The sequence below is a fragment of the Seriola lalandi genome, unplaced genomic scaffold, assembly GCF_002814215.2.
Source record: "Seriola lalandi dorsalis isolate HSWRI2012SDOR001 ecotype SW California unplaced genomic scaffold, Sedor1 jcf7180002052130, whole genome shotgun sequence".
Lineage (NCBI taxonomy): Eukaryota > Metazoa > Chordata > Actinopteri > Carangiformes > Carangidae > Seriola > Seriola lalandi.
Genome location: NW_019522683.1, coordinates 646,000 through 666,336, shown reverse-complemented (window position 1 = coordinate 666,336; position 20,337 = coordinate 646,000). Strand labels below are relative to the sequence as shown.

Here is a 20,337-nt window from a genome sequence, read left to right as displayed (position 1 = left end):
ATCAAGTGGAAATACAGTTGTGTTACTTCACTATGTAACTTTCTCAGCTGGCTGAGTATGTTGCCATTACTGGCTGATCAAAGCCACAAAGTCTTTACCTGGTGTGTTATTGGCCGTATCTCACAGAGAGACAGTGGTTCACAATTTCCTTCAGCACACAGTTGAAAAAGACTTCTGTCCAGCAGTTCAAACACGAGACAGGTGTGTTCTTCGAATCTGAACGCCTCATAGAACTGAACCACGTTTTTCTTGACTGGGTCAAGTACGCTCACTATTTCGAGCATATTGATCTGTGGACAAATAGGAAAACGCAGCATGGTGTCAGCAGTTCATTTCATAAACCACACATAAGCAAGAATTGTGAAAAAAAATCTTAATCATCCAAAGGAATTAAATGATCTACCTCTCTATCAGAAGTCTCCTCAGTTTTAAGGACCTTTAGGGCCACGTGCTGTGATGTGATTAAATTCACACCCTTGGCAACCACACCAAAGCTTCCTTCTCCAGTGTAGTTTTGCAAGAGGTAGCGATTTGTGCTGCTGCACAATATGTCACTCCTCTGCTCCTCAGAACGCTCCTCTTTTTTGTCTCCACCCTTCACTGCTGACAGAGAAGCAGTACATGAAGAGACAAGGAGAACATGTGAAGGTTAGCGACAACATGGAGTCAGCGGGGGATCATTCAGTCCACACAGCATTCACAAATGTAACCGAAGCATTCATCATGCTCATGTAAATTAACAACTGATCACCATTCTACGACAACACGAAGGAGAAATTGTTTAATAGTGAACGCGGCATCATTGAGTGGTATTTAAGAAGCACAAAATAGACTGAATGAGAAAAAACATGATCAAAAGCTACACCGGTCTTAAGTGTTCAGATAATTTACTACAGTAGATTAATCAATACCACTGTCTTAAAATACTCAAATACAAATGAGATTTTTGTTTTGTAAATCATGTATTAGGTTCATATTTTTAGAAAAATGTACATTAACCGATAAAGCAATTTTTCAAACTCTTAATCTGCAAAGTCAGTAATAGTTTCAACTGTTAGATAAATGTAATGGAGGAAAACCATTTTTCTCTGAAATGTGGTGGAGTTCACATGTGAAGTAGCATAAAATTGCAATACTTAATATAGTATAGTTCAAGCAAGTACTGTACTTGAGTAAATTTTAGTTTAGTTACCCCTCATTACCCTGTTTGAGTGTGTTCAGTTTCCTTACCTGTTTTATCTGATTCAGAACAGCTGTCTGAATCAGAACTTGATGGCATACCGCCACAACAAATGCTTTTCAAAAAGCTGAATGTCTTCATGGTAACTTCGTCAACGAACTCTGGTTTGTAGGTAGTGAAGTGTGCGCAGCTGAAGGCAAACTGACCAGTGTAGTGAAATGTACGAAGAATATAGCACAGAGAACTCTTGATGTCATAACTGAGCATCGGTTCCATTCCAAAGACAATTGGAAAATTGCATTAACACTGGGCATCCTTTAAAAAATTACACTAAATGGCAGTTTGTGTATACCAGTGTTGTTTTTTATGAAGATAAAAGAACAGAAAATAATATATATAAGAAATGTTGTACATTTATATTTTCCACTTTCACTGAATACATGTTTTAAACCAACATCAGCCCTGATCATAACTCATCACCCTGATCAAATTCATTCACTTCCAGGTTTTTAGCCCTTTAAATGTTTGTTTTGTTTGCATAATGCCAATGCTGTTTGTTGAATTATTTTCAATGTAATGTACTAAATGCCAAGGGGAAAATTTGAGTTTGCATGTAGGCACACAGGTACACATTTCAAAAAGGCACACAGTTATTCAAACAGTCATATTTTTTTTAAATCTCTTTTACAAACACAAATCTTTTCTATACACGCACAAACTTTAATTTTGTCATGCAGATGTATTTTACAGGTTTACAACTATGGACACTGAAATTATTTGTGAACATCACTTTACAAGTTCAAAATCTTTGACCCTAATTGGGGCCATAGATGGCTATCTCTAGGACGAGTTTAAGTGGATCCACAATTATTGTGGCCACTGCGCCCTGGGAACACTCAAAGATTTAGAGATGGTTTTATACCTTTGCCCTTATTAATGCCATAGTTTTATTGCAGAGGTCTACCGAAAGTTGCTTGGACTTCATCCTGACATACAGTGTGAATTGTGGGACTGTAGCCTATATACACAGGTGTGTGCCTTTCCTTTGTCCAGTCGATTCAATTTGCCACAGGTGGCCTTGAGTCAAGTTCTAGACACATCTCAAGGACAATTAAAGCAAACAGGAAGCACCTGACCACAGTTTTGGAGTGCTACTACAAAGAATTTGAATACTTTTGAAAATGGCAGATTTCAGTTTTTGATTTTTAATAAATTTCCCCCCAAAAAAAGCTAAAAGCCCCAACCTGTTTTCACTTTGTCCATATTGATTATTGAATGTTGACTGATGGCCAAAAATGGCATATAGCCTACAAGAATTGTTATCCAATAGAGTGGCCACTATGAGAGGGTTGGGAATTACACCTGCTTTATTTTCTTCTTCCCCATCTTCCTCCTTTGTCTTGCTTGCTCCTTCTTTCCCCCACTCTCCATCACACCTCCCATGCATCATTTTCTTCTGTCTCTGCATCCATCTACCCATTCATCCATCCTTACAAAAGGCCAATCAGGTGACTAGAGAGATGTTTACTAAGGAGCAGCTCGTGGCTCTATAAAAGGCATGACACAGAGTCAGAGTAGTCGAGCCCGGATTGACGGATTGTACCGGGCCTGCCTGGCGGAATAAATAGAGGCATTAGCAACTCTACAGATGGCCCATGCTACTGCTGAGGCTTACTGGCCTATGAAATGTGCAGCATGGCAGTGTCCTGGGTCTCTCCACTGTGTGATGAATGGCTTATATTCCTCTGTAAAGCATATTAAAGTCAGATCGCATGATGGATAGCAGGCAGAAGACACCAGGAAAGGAGGAGAGGAAGGTGTGGGGGGGGGGTGGTTAAGGAAGAAGGGGAGAGGGCTTTTGATAAAATATGTAAAGGGAGGAAATTAAATCCCAGACAAAAATATCAAAACTGGCCCCACCCCTTCACTCCTCTACCTTACATTTCTAGTGACTGATGAAGAGAGCAGAGGCAATTTTGAATTTTTAATGAGTCCCCTTTAGGCCCCAGCACAATGTCTGGTCTTTGTATGCCTCTTAGCCTCAGCAGAAAGGTCCTTGTGCACTTGCTTCACTTCACACGGTTCTATGTGCTCCCAAAGGCAATATTCAGATTTTACCCATGATTCATAGTGGTCCCCAGGTAACTATGCACTGTTCGCCCTTTGGTGAACTTGAACTCCTCTGAACTTCAGGATCCATCAAAATGTTTCTAAATCTGTTCAAACTGCAACTGCAAACAAAACACGCCTTTGCTTGTTTTTTTATAGGCCTTCTGCTCCACTGAAACTTTACCATGACAACTTCACACGAAGCTTATGAGGAGTAAGATGCATTCATGTAAAGATTACAGCTTCCACTCTGAACCTCCTTCCTGAAACTTTTACTCTTACAACACTACAGGATGTTGTGACTGAACAAACAATTGTGAGAATATATTAGTCAAGTTGTTGAATTGAAATTGAAATATTATACAGTATCCCTGCAATTCATTGTTATTTCTTAAATTGATATTTTTGACAATTTGGGAAATAGACCTATTCTCCTTCTTGCAAATTGTAATATGGGAAGAATGACTCTTCGACTCTTTAACTGATCTGCTCACAACCTATGAAAGCTGTGATGATACACCTTTATTTTAGGGGGTCACAAGCCAAAAGGTTTGGGAGCCACGGCATCAGGTGAAGGGTACAACTCTGATAGACCACAGGTCTGTTAAAACATTAATACACAACAGTTAGCATCTAGAAGTCACCTGAGCTGCATGTTTTTAGACTGTGGATGGAAACCAGAGCAAATGAGTTTGGAGAACATCCAAACTCTATTACCACAGGGGCACGGATACAAAAGGCAAAAAGATAGCATGGGCAACCTGTCTAGATTCAGAGATCATTATGCATACATTGGTAAAGCATCCTCCTGAATACAGATTAGGCCGACACTGTAAAATGATGTCTCAGTTTTGAGTAAGTGGAGGTGGGTGGGATTAATTCAGAGCTTCTTGTTTTTTTCTTCTAGGTGTAAATCATTTGAAGACATCATACTGGAACTAAATACCGCTGGGTGCCAACCAGACCTTTTCAACACTAAGGGCTTTCCTCATCCTGTGTGAATGGTAGAGTTCCCTCCTGACACGAATCACTACAGGCACAGATGAGTCACACTACACACACACAGACACATGAAAACTACTGCAAAACAGTCTGAAGATAAAATAAAGTAAAGAATTATTTGTAAAATAAGATCATTGATTTAATAATGATATGAGGGAGGTATGAATGAACTAATTTGGAATTTCCATAATTATCAAAATCCATTAATAAATGATTTTGTCATTATTCATGTTCTCCATTCCACCATTACTTCGATTCTGAAAAAAGTCATAATTACATGGAAATTTCCATTTTCATTAGTAAGCTGTCATCACAAGCTCCGTCCAGTAATTGCTTTTTCACTGTGCAGATCTGTTGTCAGTGTGATGAGTGGACAAGTTTCCTGCGGGCTGGATGCAGAGCAGTACTGACAGTGATGGGACGCTGAAGCAGACCGGCACATGTAATTTCCGGGCTAGTCGCTCTCTCTGTGGCTGGAGAACCTGGCACTCCACTCCGGTGTCAGTGGGGATCCATCGACAGATTTGGCAGAAAGGCTCAACAACTCAATGACTCAATCACTCAGCTGATCAAACCCTGATATCTTCATTGGCACAGGAACAACACTGCATGATATTTTAGAGTCAATATTTCAAGCTGTCGCATGGATCAGAGGAGATTGATCTCTGACCTTGTCTCTTTAATCACAGGTGAGAGATGGCATCGACTGAGTGGCTCTGAAGTGGAGAAGTGAAGGGTTAAACAGGCCACATCGACTCCAGTGCACTGAGTGAGTCCCCATGAGAAAATACGGGATGTGTTGAAGAAGCCATGAGCATACATGTGTGTTTGTGTAATACCCTGGATGAGTAAATCTTGTAAAAAATGCAAATAACAAATTTGAAAGTGATGCATTGCAGCAGCATGGCTGGTTGCCTTTCTGGCAAGGCTTATCCTTCATTCATTATTAATATATTTATTATTTGTTTCATTACTTTATAGAAATGATCAATCACCTTAAATGTAGCCAGAATTAATCCTCTGGCGATGCTAATCGTGTGGAGAAAATTTGAAACGGTGCATCATCAGTCAACTGGCTCCATCAGACTCTGTTATCTGAACCAAGTGTCCTCTCATTTTAATTTAATTCAACCTCCCCTCCCTCTCTCTCCCTCTTTCTCTCTTGTTCTCGAAGAAGGAAAATTACACCGTGAGTAGAAGTACAAAACGATTTTGGCAGCCTGCTCCTCCTCCAATCACTGTCTAGTTCTTCAGGGTAATCAGACCTTTACAGCTTTACACTTAATTTCCAAAGCTGATATCAAACGGTCATCAGTCATTTTGCTTCAAGTTTTGGAATAATAAATGAAAAGACTTTCACTGGGATCTTGTTTTCCTACTCTAGACCGGGATTGTTTACTACTGTTGAACAGCTATCCATAATTAAAGGTCTTATGAATAACTAAGACCATGCATTTAACCATGCCACATTCTCCCTCAGGACAGAAGATAAATCCTCAGAATGCTCTTACCAAGGTCAGGGGTTGAGCTAATGTCTCATTAGAAACTCATTTTCCCATCATGCCATCATGACAGAACGGGGAGCGATGGACATCTTCAAGGTATTGATCTAGGCTCTTAGGCTTTAAAAACACATGCACACATAAACACATTACATCATAACAATTTTTATGTCGCATCTCTTCCTATAGCTGTACATCCAAATAGCTTAGTTAGTATGAGACACAGCATTGTCCTGTAGTGGACTCACACACACACACACACACACACACACACACACACACACACACACACATTATCAAACTGCCGTGTTTACATCCAAGTTGCTTAGTTATTATGAGCCACAGCGTTGTCCTGTAGTGGCCTACACACACACACACACACACATACACATACACACACACACACACACCCTACTAAGACCTTGGAGCTACCTGGCTGGACACTTTAGAGTAATTAAACAAAAATAGAATATCAAATGGACCGTGAAGTGTGGATCTGAGAAGAGGAGCAGCGTTGGGACTTGGGGACTGATACGTAGAGGTGTGTGTGTGTGTGTGTGTGTGTGGGCGTGGGCGGGGGGCAACCCTGTGAGCTTGCAGGGGTGGCACCAGGACAATCCAGGGTGAAGTTGTGAAACTGTATGATGAATGTTGTTCCGTAACCATGACTGAGGTGGAGCGATTAAACCCTTCTCACCGACCACCTCCCCTGCACCCTGAACGAAAACCATCAGGGAAACGCAGCCTCTGCTCTCAGCAGCCCCGACAGCAGAGGACGCACAAAGACACAAATATATACACACACACACACAAATTCAAAAATTCATTTCTCCAACTGCTGACCCTTGTTGGTTTAAACATCAAACATTTACTAGTGTTAGTGATCCAAGTGAGCACAGGAAATATAAATATTCAGTAAATAACTTTGAACTTGTTATATAAAAGTGTTTGAAATTCAGTGCTGATAGCTACATGTAATTATACATCTAATCCGTTGCTTGTTTAGAGGACGTGTCCATGCATGCTGGGAGAATTGTGCTGATCCAGCACTGTGTTTCGGCCAATAAAGCATCTTTGCTGAATTTCATTTATATTTGTGCATTTATTTGACTTATTCAACAGCCAATGATGGATGAGCATGAAGCGGTTAAATATCGTCCTCAACAGCACTTTAGTACTTCACATGGCTGCTAATGCAACCACAGTGTTTCTCTTTGGGGACTAAACTTGTGTCCTTCTGCTTACAGGACAGTCTCGCTAAACTCAGTTGAGCAAGGGTCCTCTGCGCTACTCAATCTGCCAAACACCCACAGTAAATTGCACAGACACACACATACACTCACACATACAGTAGTAACACACCACAGGGGAACTGACATGGCTCTGAAGGTCACTGGCTACAAAACAGCTCTGATTCCCAGAGGTTTTAATGACTTTCAGATGCCCTGCTCACTTTTCCACTTTCACTATGAAAACAGCGGCCACTGGCTTTTTCTGTATGTGATTGTGATAATCCAAAGTGCCGGTGTTCAACATGAGGGACAGCGACCTTCCAGGAGGGGGAGAAAAATTGTGACGCTTAGCATAAACCCCCACAGTTTGATCACTGTAAAAAAAAAACCTAATTGGGTTCTACATATAAAGATTAATAGATTGTATATACATTTATTCTTGTGAGATGGAGCACCAGAATACTTGAAATATTGTAGATAGATATTTTCAGAAAGTAATTTTAACTGCTGTCAATCACGATAATGCCACACTGCTCTGATGTTTGTCTGTCAGACTGACAAAAATCACTTTATCTGGTAACTTTAACAGACAGTACGTAAGAAAGGATTTTTACAATCCAAACTCATGCATTTGCTAAGTAACTGGTGCCGCTCCTGCAGTAAAGTACAGTGAAATCTTATCACTGGCTTAACCTGATGCTTCATTGTAACATTTTATTCCTTACAAAGAGGAAGCTAAACTTTCAGCTTTATGAAAAACCACCAAACTGCTGCTAAAACACTACACATAACCAGACAGATGAACTTTTTTGGACCATTTGAGAAATTACAGTATATTCTCCATGGAGATGAAAAGGTTTGTTTGCTTAATCGTGAAAGCAAACAACAGAACATGTTGGAGAAAAGTAAATGGCATCTGGTCGGTGTGGTGTTGGCTCAAAAGGTTAATGAGGTGCGTGTTCGCTCGGAGGAGAGGAGACAATGATGCTCTTTACGGAAGAGGAGGCGTTGCACGCCCGAGGGGCCACCATAATGACACCCCTCAGATCTCATTATCAGGCTTATTGATTGGTCATGGCCACCTGCCCCTTCGCCCACACATACAGAACCAGACACACACACAATCACAACCACAGATGCAAAATTAGAACATTTTTTCACTTTCATACAGTAGGATCACACACACACACACACACACACACACTTACACTTTAAAATACATGAACGATTTCAGCTCTTAATGTGAAGCTGCCATTTTGTTCCAAGAGAAAATTGCTTTAATTAAAATTAGCACAGTGATAATAGAGGTACGTCCAGCTGGGTTGTCAAGGGTTTGAAGACTCAGCTGTGTCAGCCCACATGCCATCGCCATCATGAAATGAACCAGCGGGGAATATCTGACATTGTTAAATAACGTGCACTTTTTGAGAATTCTGCTCATAAACTGGAGCGCTTATACAGAGGACATGTAAAAGGTCATTAAACACAAGCTTGGGTTGGTTTGCTTCCATCCTTTCCAAGTGAACACCTAACACTTCTTTCAGTTTCTGTCCTGATGAAACGCAGTAAGAGGAATCACACTATGTCATACAGTGACAATGACATCACTACTGTTGAGGTGAGCCTCCGAGGATCAAAAGAACTACAGTGATAAATCTAATAAAGGCCTCTTCGCACACAGGACCCATCTGCCCCTGCTTTCATGCTCCCAACTCCCACCTGCCACAACACTTGAGCCCTGACCTGCTCTACTGGCTCTACTGACACAGGCTAGGCGGCTGGCAACAGTAGCACCTGGCAGCGGGATGGAGGGATGGCAGCAGGTGGTGCACATTGCACAGATGCCACCACTCCACTCCCCCACACGGAAAGCTCATACTGTACGAGCAAGAAGAAAATGGAGAAGGCACAGGTGGGTTGGCCAGGTTAAGAAATGGAGGAAGACAGGAATGAGGCACATAGAATGATTTGAGGAGATGAAGAGATGGGGTGAACCAATGTGATGAAAGAACTGAGAGGATGTGGAATAATTTTTACATTTTGATTTGAGAGGTTTTTTTTAATTGTCTCACCCAGAAGAGTTCAACATGGAGGTGTGACTTCACCTCCTGCTGCAGGAATCCTGAGCAATCGCTAAGCTGTGTGTTAACCCAGTATGTCTGAGATCTGTCTTCTACAGGAGAATGGGGGGAAAAAACATTTTTGCATCTACAATGCATGTAAATAACTTTTCAATATATGCTTTTGTTTTTCTTAATCAAGGAGCGTGAGAAAGATTTTCCACACGGTAAGATGAAGGAGGAGGAGGCGATGTAACAAGCTGGAAGAGCCATTTGTGTGAAGAACTGTGAGAGAGACTCAAGAGTGTGGCTATTCCTGCACCACATTGTGTACCTTGGATCCCACATAAAAAGGTGGTTCATTACTGATATTCATTAGTTTTCACAGAGGCACAGATAAATCACACTCATTTTCCCCACATTACAGGTGTGTCATAGGTCTGCTGCATTTGGATTTTATCCAAGTCTGGTCTGAGTTTCTACAGTTTGAACATACACTCCAGAGAGTGTGCAGTTATGTAACAGGTCAGTCATTTGTCAAAGGCACGAGACAATAGTGAGTTTATACAACAGTTAGTTCCGACCAAGTAATTTGATTGGACGAGAGGCATTCCATGAGTGCTGATTGTAGAGTACAACAGCACTGGGACTTCTAACTACATGTATCACTCCGCTTCACAGGTGTTCAATTAACCAGTAATCAGCGTTACATTAACGGTCGTCATCTAGCTTAGATTGTAACAAACTTTGCTAAGATGAATATATTTCTAGAAATAACATTTGAATTAAATGACGTACGGTCTTCAGAAGAGGATGAAGGGAAGGAAAGAAGCCTGAATACTCCTGCGCACACCTGAGGTAACGTGTAAACAAAGTAGCAAGCTACTGTGCATCGTGCAGGTCAGGAAAATGTTTGCGACAGTCCGGTACCAGTCCAGTTGCGGAAGTATTTGTGTTGGCGGCGTTGCCAAATGACCATAACCCTAACCGAAATGATAAAATAAACAAACAAATCATAATCTGTTGGTGCTGTGATTCGGTCATAGGTTGAGGCCGCACAGCCGTGTTGATATTCAGTACAACATCACGACCTCGAGTGTGATATTGCTTAATTATACAGGGAAGGCAACACTCATAGGCTGCAATATTCCTTCTGGAAGTACAAGAACAGACAAATATTTGTTTAAAATCCTGGCTAATATGATGTTTTATTGTTTCCCGTCATGATACACTGTCAAGTACAGGTGTTAGTATGACTACAGGCAGTTGCGTTATGTTTGAATTATTTATTATTATTGTGTTGAGGCTACCTTTGTGATTGGCTGTGTGCCGCGGGGTGGGGGAGGCCGGAGTGGGTGGGGAGCTTTAAGAGCCTCTCTCTGCTTCCCGTCGTGTCTCCGAGCAAAGCGACGCCGAGCAACGGCAGAGGCAGCAGGAGGAGCAGGAGGAGAGGGAGAAAGAGCCGAGCGCATCCCAAAGTTTGAGACTGCAGCTGCTGACACAGCAAACACCGGGACCGGTTTATGTGGAACAAGGTTTGTAGAATATTCTAGCAAATATTTACAAACACACTGTTTTATAATGCACGTAATCTTAAAAAATCAGCACAATCAAAGTTCGGTAAACCTGTATCTGACATAGATTTATAGGAGGTGAGATGTGAAACACTGTCCACTATGACTTGCATGTCTCTTAGTGCCGTTTAAGATTCTCGGTATCGATAAGTTTAAAACTCCGTCGTCGATTCCGGTATTATTTGTGTCAAACTTTAGAAGTTGTCCTCTCGTTACAGATGCTCTATTCTCTTGCAGCCCGGTCCAGTCTGCCAAATTACTATTAGCTGATCACAAGAGTCCCACTGCCAAAAAGCAGCAGTAAATGCCTCTGTTGGTTTCGAAATAAACAAGAGTAAATGCTAGAGATGGAGGCTTGATGAGGCAAACTTTTAAGTCCAAATAAAAATGCCAGAGGAACACTCCGGGAAAAATGTATAGAACTAGCTGATTGCTGTATCAGCTGAATTTATTTTCTCTTGTGGTATTTCATCAGAAATATTATAATCTGTATATCAGGCTTTGTGTCTCTTCTGGCAAACAAATCTAATTTTTATCTGATCTTATTTGTCAATATGAGATCAGAAGCAAAGAATAACACTAAGGCTCCTGAGGATATTTGTTTGTTTTTTTTGTTTTTTACCAAACCTGCTTACATTGATTCATTTGAAACCACAGAACCACCAGATTACTGCATCGTAGACCAATGTGCCATGAAATTGCTATGACAGTAGCTGTGGTGGCAAGACAGAATTCCTTCTCTCCTTTTTGCCCCAAGCAAAGCACCTTCAGGAAATACAGACTGAATTATCATGCTGAGATGGGGGTGTATTTTTTTTCCCCCCTCTGAACACCCCATAGGTCATTAGGGTAGCACAGATGCATACACCCTAAACAGGTAGCAGTGCGCATGTGAATTTAATTTAGAACTGTCACTCATAGTGAAAATCTATTTTCCCTTATAATGTCTTTTGAATTTCTTTTGCGCTTTCAGGTTTAAAATTGATGCTGATGGGGGGAAAAAAACTCCATAAGTTCTGTGTTGTCAGTGCATTACTCTCTACCTGTGATCAACTCCCATTAGTTATTGTGCAATTTGATCCGCTTCCTACATGGAGGTGTGGGCTTTGGCCCATCCTGCACCTTATCATTTACCCACCACAGGGTTCTGAAATCTGTGCCAGGCGTTTGATATGCCGTAGGCTTCCTGTATTGTCTCACGTTACAGTGACAACTACTGAATAATTAACTGTGCCTTGTTAACTGTAATGAGTAAGATGAGTTTTTTGGTATCTGGAATCTGATGGAGATCCAGTGCCGTTCTAAAACCCATCTGAGCTTTCAGATTAAAATCTAAAGGATACCCACAGATGCTCAATACTCTCATCTTAAATGAAAAGTAATCGGAGTACTCACCCAAGTATACATGGTATACTGCTGAAAGCTGAATTTAGATAAGATCCTATATTTGACACTTCTTTTGTGTTTTATTTGAAGTCTATCCATAAGTAGATATATTTGTGGTTTCAAGTAACAAAAAACATCTTAATATAGTTTTACATCTCCTACTCCACATTTCTCTCTGGAGCTCTAGCAGCAACAGGGCGTTTTTCAGCCTCTTTTCTGATTGGCTGTGTGATGCAGGAAACCTACTGTAGCCTGGTAAAATTTGGTGATTGGTCACTCACCGCTGAAATGAGCTGAACAGATGGTCAAATTTAGGCTAAAATGCTCTGGAATTTCACAGAAAAAATTACTTTTGCCACTGGCTCCTAATTTTACTATCCCTGAGGAGGCCGTGCACTGATATGTTGGCTTTGCAACATCCAGTGATTGTGCAGCATTTCCTTAACATTTTTCTATCTTGTAGCTTACTAGCTCAGCAATGGAATGATTCCTTGATGTTGTGTTGTTAATAAAAAAACAACAAAGAATAAAGACTGGACAATGGGTCTGTGTGCTTGGGACATGGCTGAAGGCAGTGACTGTGTACTCCTGACAACTCGTTTTAAGGCACAGTTTCTGGATACTGGCTGTGTGAATTTCCCCGTGGATTAAGCACTTTAATACTTTCACAGTATTTATATCGCACTTAGACCTGCTGTTTAATCACAAAAGATATGGAAATCTCACCATCTACAGTATGAGACCTATTGTATGTTTCTCAGTTTTCATTTAAGCAACACTGCAGCAGGGTTTGTGTTGATTTATTGATTTTATTTATTTGTTTTGCCTTCATTTTGGCCTGATGAATGAAACACCTCAACAAACAGTGGCCATTGGGCAAGTCATACAAACTCTACAAACAGAACTCTCAATTCAAGTTTAGTGGAGTGGAGTTTCCAAAAATACTAAACATGTCAGGCTGAATTTAGGGAGATCTGTAAAAAAAAAAAAAAAAAAAAAAAAAAGCAGCCACAAAAACTTGTCTTTATTTTTTATATTTAACTCAGTGTAAACATCGTGTAACTGTACTGTAAGACACAAAAAGATAACTTTAAGAAAAAATATTAATAATGCAAGGCAAGAAAACAGGAAAAATGTTTGTTAAAGGGTTTTAAATCAAGTCATGAAAATGAGAACATACAGTCTGTAACTACTTTGCTTTATTGACCACTCTGAATTGACCACTTCTGATAAATACACAGCACTCTGTGGTAATGCTAATCAGCAGGAAGCTGTCAGCGTCATCATGTAATGAACTGTAATGAGAGGAGAGATGGAAAGGAAAGAGAAAACCCAGGTGGGTTTACCCTCAAAGCCGTCCTCGCATGCCTGTCAGGATATACAGTATTACATGGAGCACATTAGTGAATCAGGTTCTCCAACACACAGCCTTCACGCTGTGTCACTGCCAATCACTGTGATTGCCTTCGATATCTTATATCCTTATTCTGTATGGCTCACAAAGGTGGTGGCTTTATTGCATTGTTCAGGCATCGTTTAAAAGCAGTTGAGTGAGGAGGTGCAGTCACTAAAGTGTCTTTGCAACACCGCTCTGATAGCCATAATTGAAATTTCATGCTGTCGTTCGGTTCTGAAATGGATTTTTCACGTGGAGCCAGAGAACAAGAAATCACCTGTACATTTCATGGTAACTCAATGTATTGCCCTTGAAATAATTGCAATGTCACACTGAGCGTGATTCAATTTGGCTGTATCTATAATGTGGCAACATAGCACATCGGGTCATAAACACCCAATTTTAAAGAGCCACCTTCCTGCTCACATGAACACAGAACCAGCAGGGAGGTGGAACAGCTTCTCAGGAGATGACCCAAGATGACTCTTGGGTCTTCAACCTTGACAAGTAAGAGTGAGGTGAACCTTCAAGAGGCAGCGGTTTTGATTTCCTGTTGAAGATCGCTCATCAAATATTCATCAACCCCATAATCTATAGCCCTTTGATAACTGACACGGGCCGCAGGATTTATTGTCTCTCTGCTCCATCTCAGCTCAGAAATAGGCCCTGAGACCCCAGAGCAGCTCCCAGCATGAGTCTATTAAATGTCTGGAAACACTAGAAGGGGAGAAGGGATGAGGCCAATTCACTTATTGGAATGAAATCTGCTGATGGGCCATGAAGAAAAGTGTGCAGATAGGCTCTCCTTTCTCCTGCTCTAGATGTGTTTGGCCTTGCCTTTTCTGGTCTGCGAGGCTTTAGGGCCCCTCCAGCTCCCCTCTCCCTGCACCCCACTGTAAGCTCAGTAATCAAATCAGCTGAACGGACTACCTTCCCTTCAGCAAGGTGATATGTCCGTGTCTTTGTGATGACTTTTCTTCTGTGTTTAATCCGTACTTAGGAGTCCAACTGGTGGCTTCTATTGCAGTGGGGATCAGAGCAGTCAGCAGCTCCCTGCTGAGCAAAGATATTTCAGCTTCACTGTTTGAATCAGCACTTTGCCATTGTTGAGTATTTAAAGCCCCTCTTTTTATTAAAAGGTGGACTGGGTTTACTGGGCATTTGTACCCTGATATTGTATTCTCACATTCATGGGTGTGAGCCATCTGCTACAAGTTTGTTTTTGCATCGCTGAGTGAAAATCATTGTTTCACATCCTGGCTCATGGTTCCTCTGACGTCTCAGGTTATTTCCTTTAACCGTCTACAACAAAGTCTCTGGCTGTTTTAATGCTGACTGTAAAGCCCTGCCACCTTGGTTTTGAGCAAGTGTTGTTGGGCAGGCCATGTAATATATATGGCCCTCATCGTGGGCCGGTTGACTGGCTGGCACAAGCTCTGTTCTGTCCCAGTGGACTTGACAGAATGGCTGCCTGATGGAAGGAAAGTGCTGTCTCCTGACTTTAAGAGTGCTGACATCTCCATATTGCCTTACCCCACATACACCTCCCACTTCCCTCCTCCTAAAATCTCATCTTTCTTTTTCTTTCTCTCACCTCCCTCCTTTTTTTTTTTTTTTTTTTACCTCCAGATGTATCTGATGGATGCCACCTGACCCTCTTGTGTTCCCCGGGTAGCCGCAGACCTCTGTTCTGTCTGAATGCGTTCGTAAATCATGGCGATTACCATTCCGCTCTCCACCTTTCCTCCCCGCTTCTGTCTTTTCTCTCGCTCTGTCTCCACATCCCTTTTTGCCCATTCTTGTTCATCTCTTACCTCATCTTTCATCTGGCCACCTCTCACCTTGCCATCGGGTTTTTCCCCAGTGCCGTGTTGCGCTGTTCGCCATTGTGACAGCAGCAGGGGGTCTTTCAAGGTGAACTATATAGTTGGACTGGCCATGCCAGCTGCTCTCATGCTCACTTACGTCCTCTTTCTGTCCTCTCAATTGTCCTTTTGTCTTAATTAATACACAATAATCCTTTCTCTTCTCTTTTTTTGACACGTTTTGACTCTTTCTACTCTATTGACACTATCTTACTCACTCATCCACACTTTAATCCACTCACTGGTGACCTGCCACCACTTGTGGACGGGTCTCTTTTCATCTTCATCATTCTGTGAATATTTCATGCCTGTGATTTGTGAATTAAATATAGGATGTAGGTGGATATGACTCGGCTGACATTTATTCACCCTGACTGGTGGGACGGCAGGGGGTGTGATTTTTGAAGGAAGTAGGGTGGTATGGGGGGAGACAATTTCTAAAAGGGGAGAGAGGTGAGTGTTGTGAGGGATTGATTGGAAGAAATGACAGAGTTGATTAAGGTGTCGGTGGTTAACAGGAGAGCGAGGTGGTTCCTTTTGCTGCCTGCCAGCAACCTAGCATCAGTGAGGTAGATGACTGGAAGCGACGAATTAGTCTCAGGACTCTGTGAGTCTGCCCCCTCCACCCACCCACCCCACACTCGCTGAGCCTCAAGGGCTTCATAACAAGAAAAATCACATATAGCGCTTCGAGAGTCATGACTGGGTGAAATAAAATTCACAAACAGCTTTGCTCTGCAGGTGCGTGCCTTTTAGTATTTTTTATTGTTTTATAGCTGATGATATTTTTCTGTGACATGAATGCTTTATTGATCAGGGCACAGCGCACACACGGCAAATTACCAGACGTGACATTATAAGGTCTCAGATATGCAGTTTTTTAGTTGTTTTTTTTTTTTTCAAATTAAACCAAGAATTATGTAAACATTTTGATAACAACAAAAAATCTGAGAAATCAAAACAGTTTTTCTTGGTATCCTAGGACAAATTTTAGAGATCTTGAGTCCTGTTCTTCTTGTAAATAACAGTTTATGGAATTCACAGGGACCCCTATGTATCCCAAATATGTACTAATATGCAGAAGCTGGGTGTATACTGTACATAGACGTGTCGACATGCATTAACTCCATAAACCACCTTCTCTATGAGTATAAAGTAACATATTATTTAACAATAGACTGTTTATCCCAGTGTTCTTTGAGGTCCCACACTATTTGCAACCTTGTTCTAGTTGACACTAAAAGTTTGATCTGTATGTAGACATGTGTTTGTCCATTGTTGTCATCAATGAGAATAAAATGTTTAATTGAAATTTATGATGGCTCAGTCGAGAATAAACCCAACATAGTCGGGGGCAAAGAGCAGGATACATATGATGCATTATTGATATATATATATTAATATTGTATATAACTAGGATACATATACACCTATGACTGTATGACCAATCACAGGATGCTTGTTGGGTTTGTGTCGGCACATCATTCTATGCATGTGTCTCTGTGGGGGTTCAGCATGCCAAATGCATTTGCAAGTTTTGAAGAGTCTTGATCAGCATCCAGCCCCGCTCCTCCGCAGAAATGCAGGATCGACTCCCTCTGAACGTTCCCCCGGTGGCAGTCAGACACACCGGTGCTTCAGGCTGTCAGGCAGAGTGACACAAACAACCAGGAGAGAGGGCGGACTAGATTGGAGACTAAATAGAAGGGAGCCCCCCTCCCTCCCTTCCTCCCCCACCTCCCTGCTGTCTTTAGATCAGATCCTCCTTATTTTTTTTAAAGAAACGTGCGGTCTGCAGCAGACGACTTTCAGCTGTAATCTAAACCAGGCCTCATTGTATTTATAGGGTAAAAGAGAAAGCTTGTCTCGTACAAAATGAATACTGATCTAGAATCTTGAATACTTTGAATATTGACGCAGGAGCGACCTTGAAAAACCCTAAATGTGCTGATAGAGAAAATAGACTGCATGTTCAGCTGGGGCTGGTGATAAAATGATAGATTGCAGGCAGCTTGGAAGATGGAATTGCTCAGCTGTATTGCTGCTGTTGAGAATCACAAAGGGCTTGTTTTGTCTCTTTGCTCCTTCATCTGTGTACAACTCCATTTGTCTTTCCCTCTGTATCTCCATCCCTTGTTCATTTCTCCTGGTCCTCCACAATATAAGTTTTCTGTACGAGTACTTGCCACTTTTTCTCTTTAGAGACGCCTGACAGTGAGATCCGTACCTCAGCCTGATGAGGAGGGAGCAGTGGGAAAGCATGTGCGTTCATGACGACGGACAGGCTCTTGAAGAATGTGTGGATATAAAATGTATTGCCCTCTCTGTTGTGTCACTGTACCTTTTGTGTTTTAAAAGGTCAGCAGTCTTGAGTGCTTTCCACCCTCACAGCACTGCCTTCTCATTTGCATGTACGCTCAGTAAAAGAACAGGGTGCACTCTGTCTCTCCCAATGTGTCTTTATATCTTGCCTCTCACGGACAAATACACACCTTTTTTTTTTTTTTTTTTTTTTTTTTTTTTACATAAGCAAGTGTGTATGGAGGGCAGAATGGCTAGCTGCATTGGAAGAACAGAATATTTAATTACCCAACTTTATCACCATTACTGTAGCTACTGACTGTCTGCCAGCCTAATTATGACGGGAGCTATCGGAGGAGCTGGTTCGTCGTGAGCTGAGCTGAGAGCCAAGCGTATAGAGAAAGGACTCCACAGACACTCCGTCTCTCTCAGGTGCTAAAAATACCTGTGAGGTGGTCGGTGGTGTTGGTCTGTAAATTTGAGTGTGCATGTTTGCATACGCAGAAAAAAAAAAAAATGTGTGTGTGTGTTTGCGTGTTTCACTCAGGACATAGCTGAGCAGCTGTGAACTGCAGGTTAAGCTACTCATGTTTAAAGTTAGAGAAGGTTGGTATTTGGAAGACGTTTTTGTTGTTGTGCACAGCTGAAGGTGACCTGGTCCTCATTGTTCTCATTAGCCACAGACACGCCGCAGATGGCAACTCCCAGAGGTGACGAATGAACCCTGATAAACTCCCAGGAATCACCACAAAAAGAAAATCAAACGTATCAATAAGGCTGAATGATGGATGGTATCAATGCATGGTATCGCACAGGGGCCTCCCATCGTTTGATAATATGTATTTATGCAGCTTATGTGTCGTGTATGAATGCTGTATGTTTTGTAGTGATGTGGACGGGGATTCCCACCTGAGCTTGTGCATCTCATGCAGCTCCCCTTTGCCTTTTCCTCAGGTCCACTTTATCTTTATAAGCAGCAAATTGGAAAGGGTTAATTCAATTCCCAGCAGGCTGTGGCTGAGACTGGGAACATTTACCATCTCTCTCTCTTTCTCTCTTTCTTTTGCTCTTGCCACTTGCTCTCTCTTTTGCTCTTTTCTCCCTTTGTCTTTGTTTCTAAAGTCTAATTACTTTTAGAGAGTGGCTTTACTCAGGCTATAAATAATGACAAATCAAGCCTGTCTGCACTGCACCTTGTGGAGGGCGGCTTGTGTCGGTTGCAGGAGGACAGTGGTGGTTCTGCAGTCCTCCCGTTGAAAAGATTATGCTTAGCACTTTGTGGGTGAGAAATTTGTGTGATTGTGGGTATTTTTGTTGGTTGAAGCATTTGGGGCAGAGAGAGAGAGAGAGAGAGAGCAAGCAAGCTCATGTGGTAAAGACAATGTCACATGATGGAAATATCTTTAAATCTGCTTTGTTTTTTTTTCTTCTCATTTATCAATCGCCTCTAAATCATAATGTGTGTGTGTGTGTGTGTGCGCGCGTGTGTATGCATGGGTGCATGTGAGAGACAGCGGGAGGTGGATAGAGGAGGGAAAAGGTGACACCCTGGTCACCTGAGAAGTAACTATATTATTTTCAGCTCCGTTCATTTCATTTACCCTGATGAGTTCTGTCAACGTTACCTTGACCAATGGCTCTGTGAGGAAGTGATGACAGTGGTGCAGAGTGTGTGTCTGTGTCCGTGAGGTGTGTGTTTCAATGCCTCTCTCTATCTGTGTGCTGTAAGTAAATGCAGAAATACTTCTAAGCGTGTGTATGCTCATGCCAGTGTGTGTGTGTGTTTTTGAATGTGAATGAGCTGCCACCAGTGCACTCCTGTGTGTGTGTGTGTGTGTGTGTGTGTGTGTGGGGTGTCCATTTAAGGGCTTTTTGATGAAGACTGACGAGTGTCCGCTTCGCTTCCCCTCATCTCAGGGGTCTCGTCGATGCTTCGAGGAAGTGTGCTGGAGGAGAAATGGAGTGGGCGAGAACTAATGCGAGTCGAGCAAGACGAGGCTGATGGACGACAGAATGTGTGTGTGTGTGCATGAGTGCGCGTGCAGTTGTGTATGTGAGTGAGTGTGTGAGGCTGATGGAGGGTGATGGTGGGAGTGAGACTTAACGAGGAGGAAAATAAGCTGAGCAATCTCTGTCTGTCCTCCCTCTACCTCCCAATGACTTATTCACACACACACACAGACACAGAGAGACACAGACACACACACACACACACACACACACCCCAGAAAACCATGGCTGAACTATCTGACCAAGGCTTGCTGCGAATGCAGAAGAGACAGTATCTTTGCTGTAAAATCCACCACTCTGTGAACAATATCTTCTACACTTGTAGGTATTAATGGCTCCAGTTCATTGCTCAGATAAGTCAATATACGACAGCAGCTGTAGTAATAGTATACCTGTTATTGTATAATATGATGGATCGCACATTTTCGAAAAGAACAAATGCTTTCTCTCTCTCATCCTCAAGTCCATTCCCTCTCTCCCTCAGTCTAGTTATCATCCTCTCTCTCTGTGATGAGTTGGTGAGAGATATTGGAAAAATGCTGCCAGTAAATAATCAAAGTTGGGTAGGATCAGATGAGGAGGTTGTTTGTTCCTTTCAGTCGCTCCTCCCACATTCGAAACGGAAACGATTCCAATGTGTGGGTTCGTCAAAAGTGTGTGTGTGTGTGTGTGTGTGTGTGTGTGTGTGTGTGTGTGTGTGTGTGTGTGTGTGTGTGTGTG

The 20,337-nt window shown here is 42.0% G+C and overlaps 2 protein-coding genes across 2 annotated transcripts in view; one reads left to right on the top strand and one right to left on the bottom strand.

Annotated features, from left to right (window-relative positions):
* LOC147819558 (uncharacterized) overlaps positions 1–1,321 on the bottom strand; it is a 2,953-nt gene extending 1,632 nt beyond the window's left edge. Inside the window, exons 1-3 of the mRNA XM_087172264.1 lie at positions 1,231–1,321; positions 404–603; positions 99–290 (exon numbers count right to left, since the gene is read on the bottom strand). Coding sequence (XP_087028390.1) covers positions 99–290; positions 404–603; positions 1,231–1,321 — 483 coding nt within the window. The remainder of the gene's footprint in view (positions 1–98; positions 291–403; positions 604–1,230) is intronic.
* Positions 1,322–10,497: 9,176 nt separating this feature from the next.
* LOC111650221 (cortexin-1-like) overlaps positions 10,498–20,337 on the top strand; it is a 14,994-nt gene continuing 5,154 nt past the window's right edge. Inside the window, exon 1 of the mRNA XM_023400070.2 lies at positions 10,498–10,620. The gene's annotated coding sequence lies outside the window, so the exon portion shown is untranslated. The remainder of the gene's footprint in view (positions 10,621–20,337) is intronic.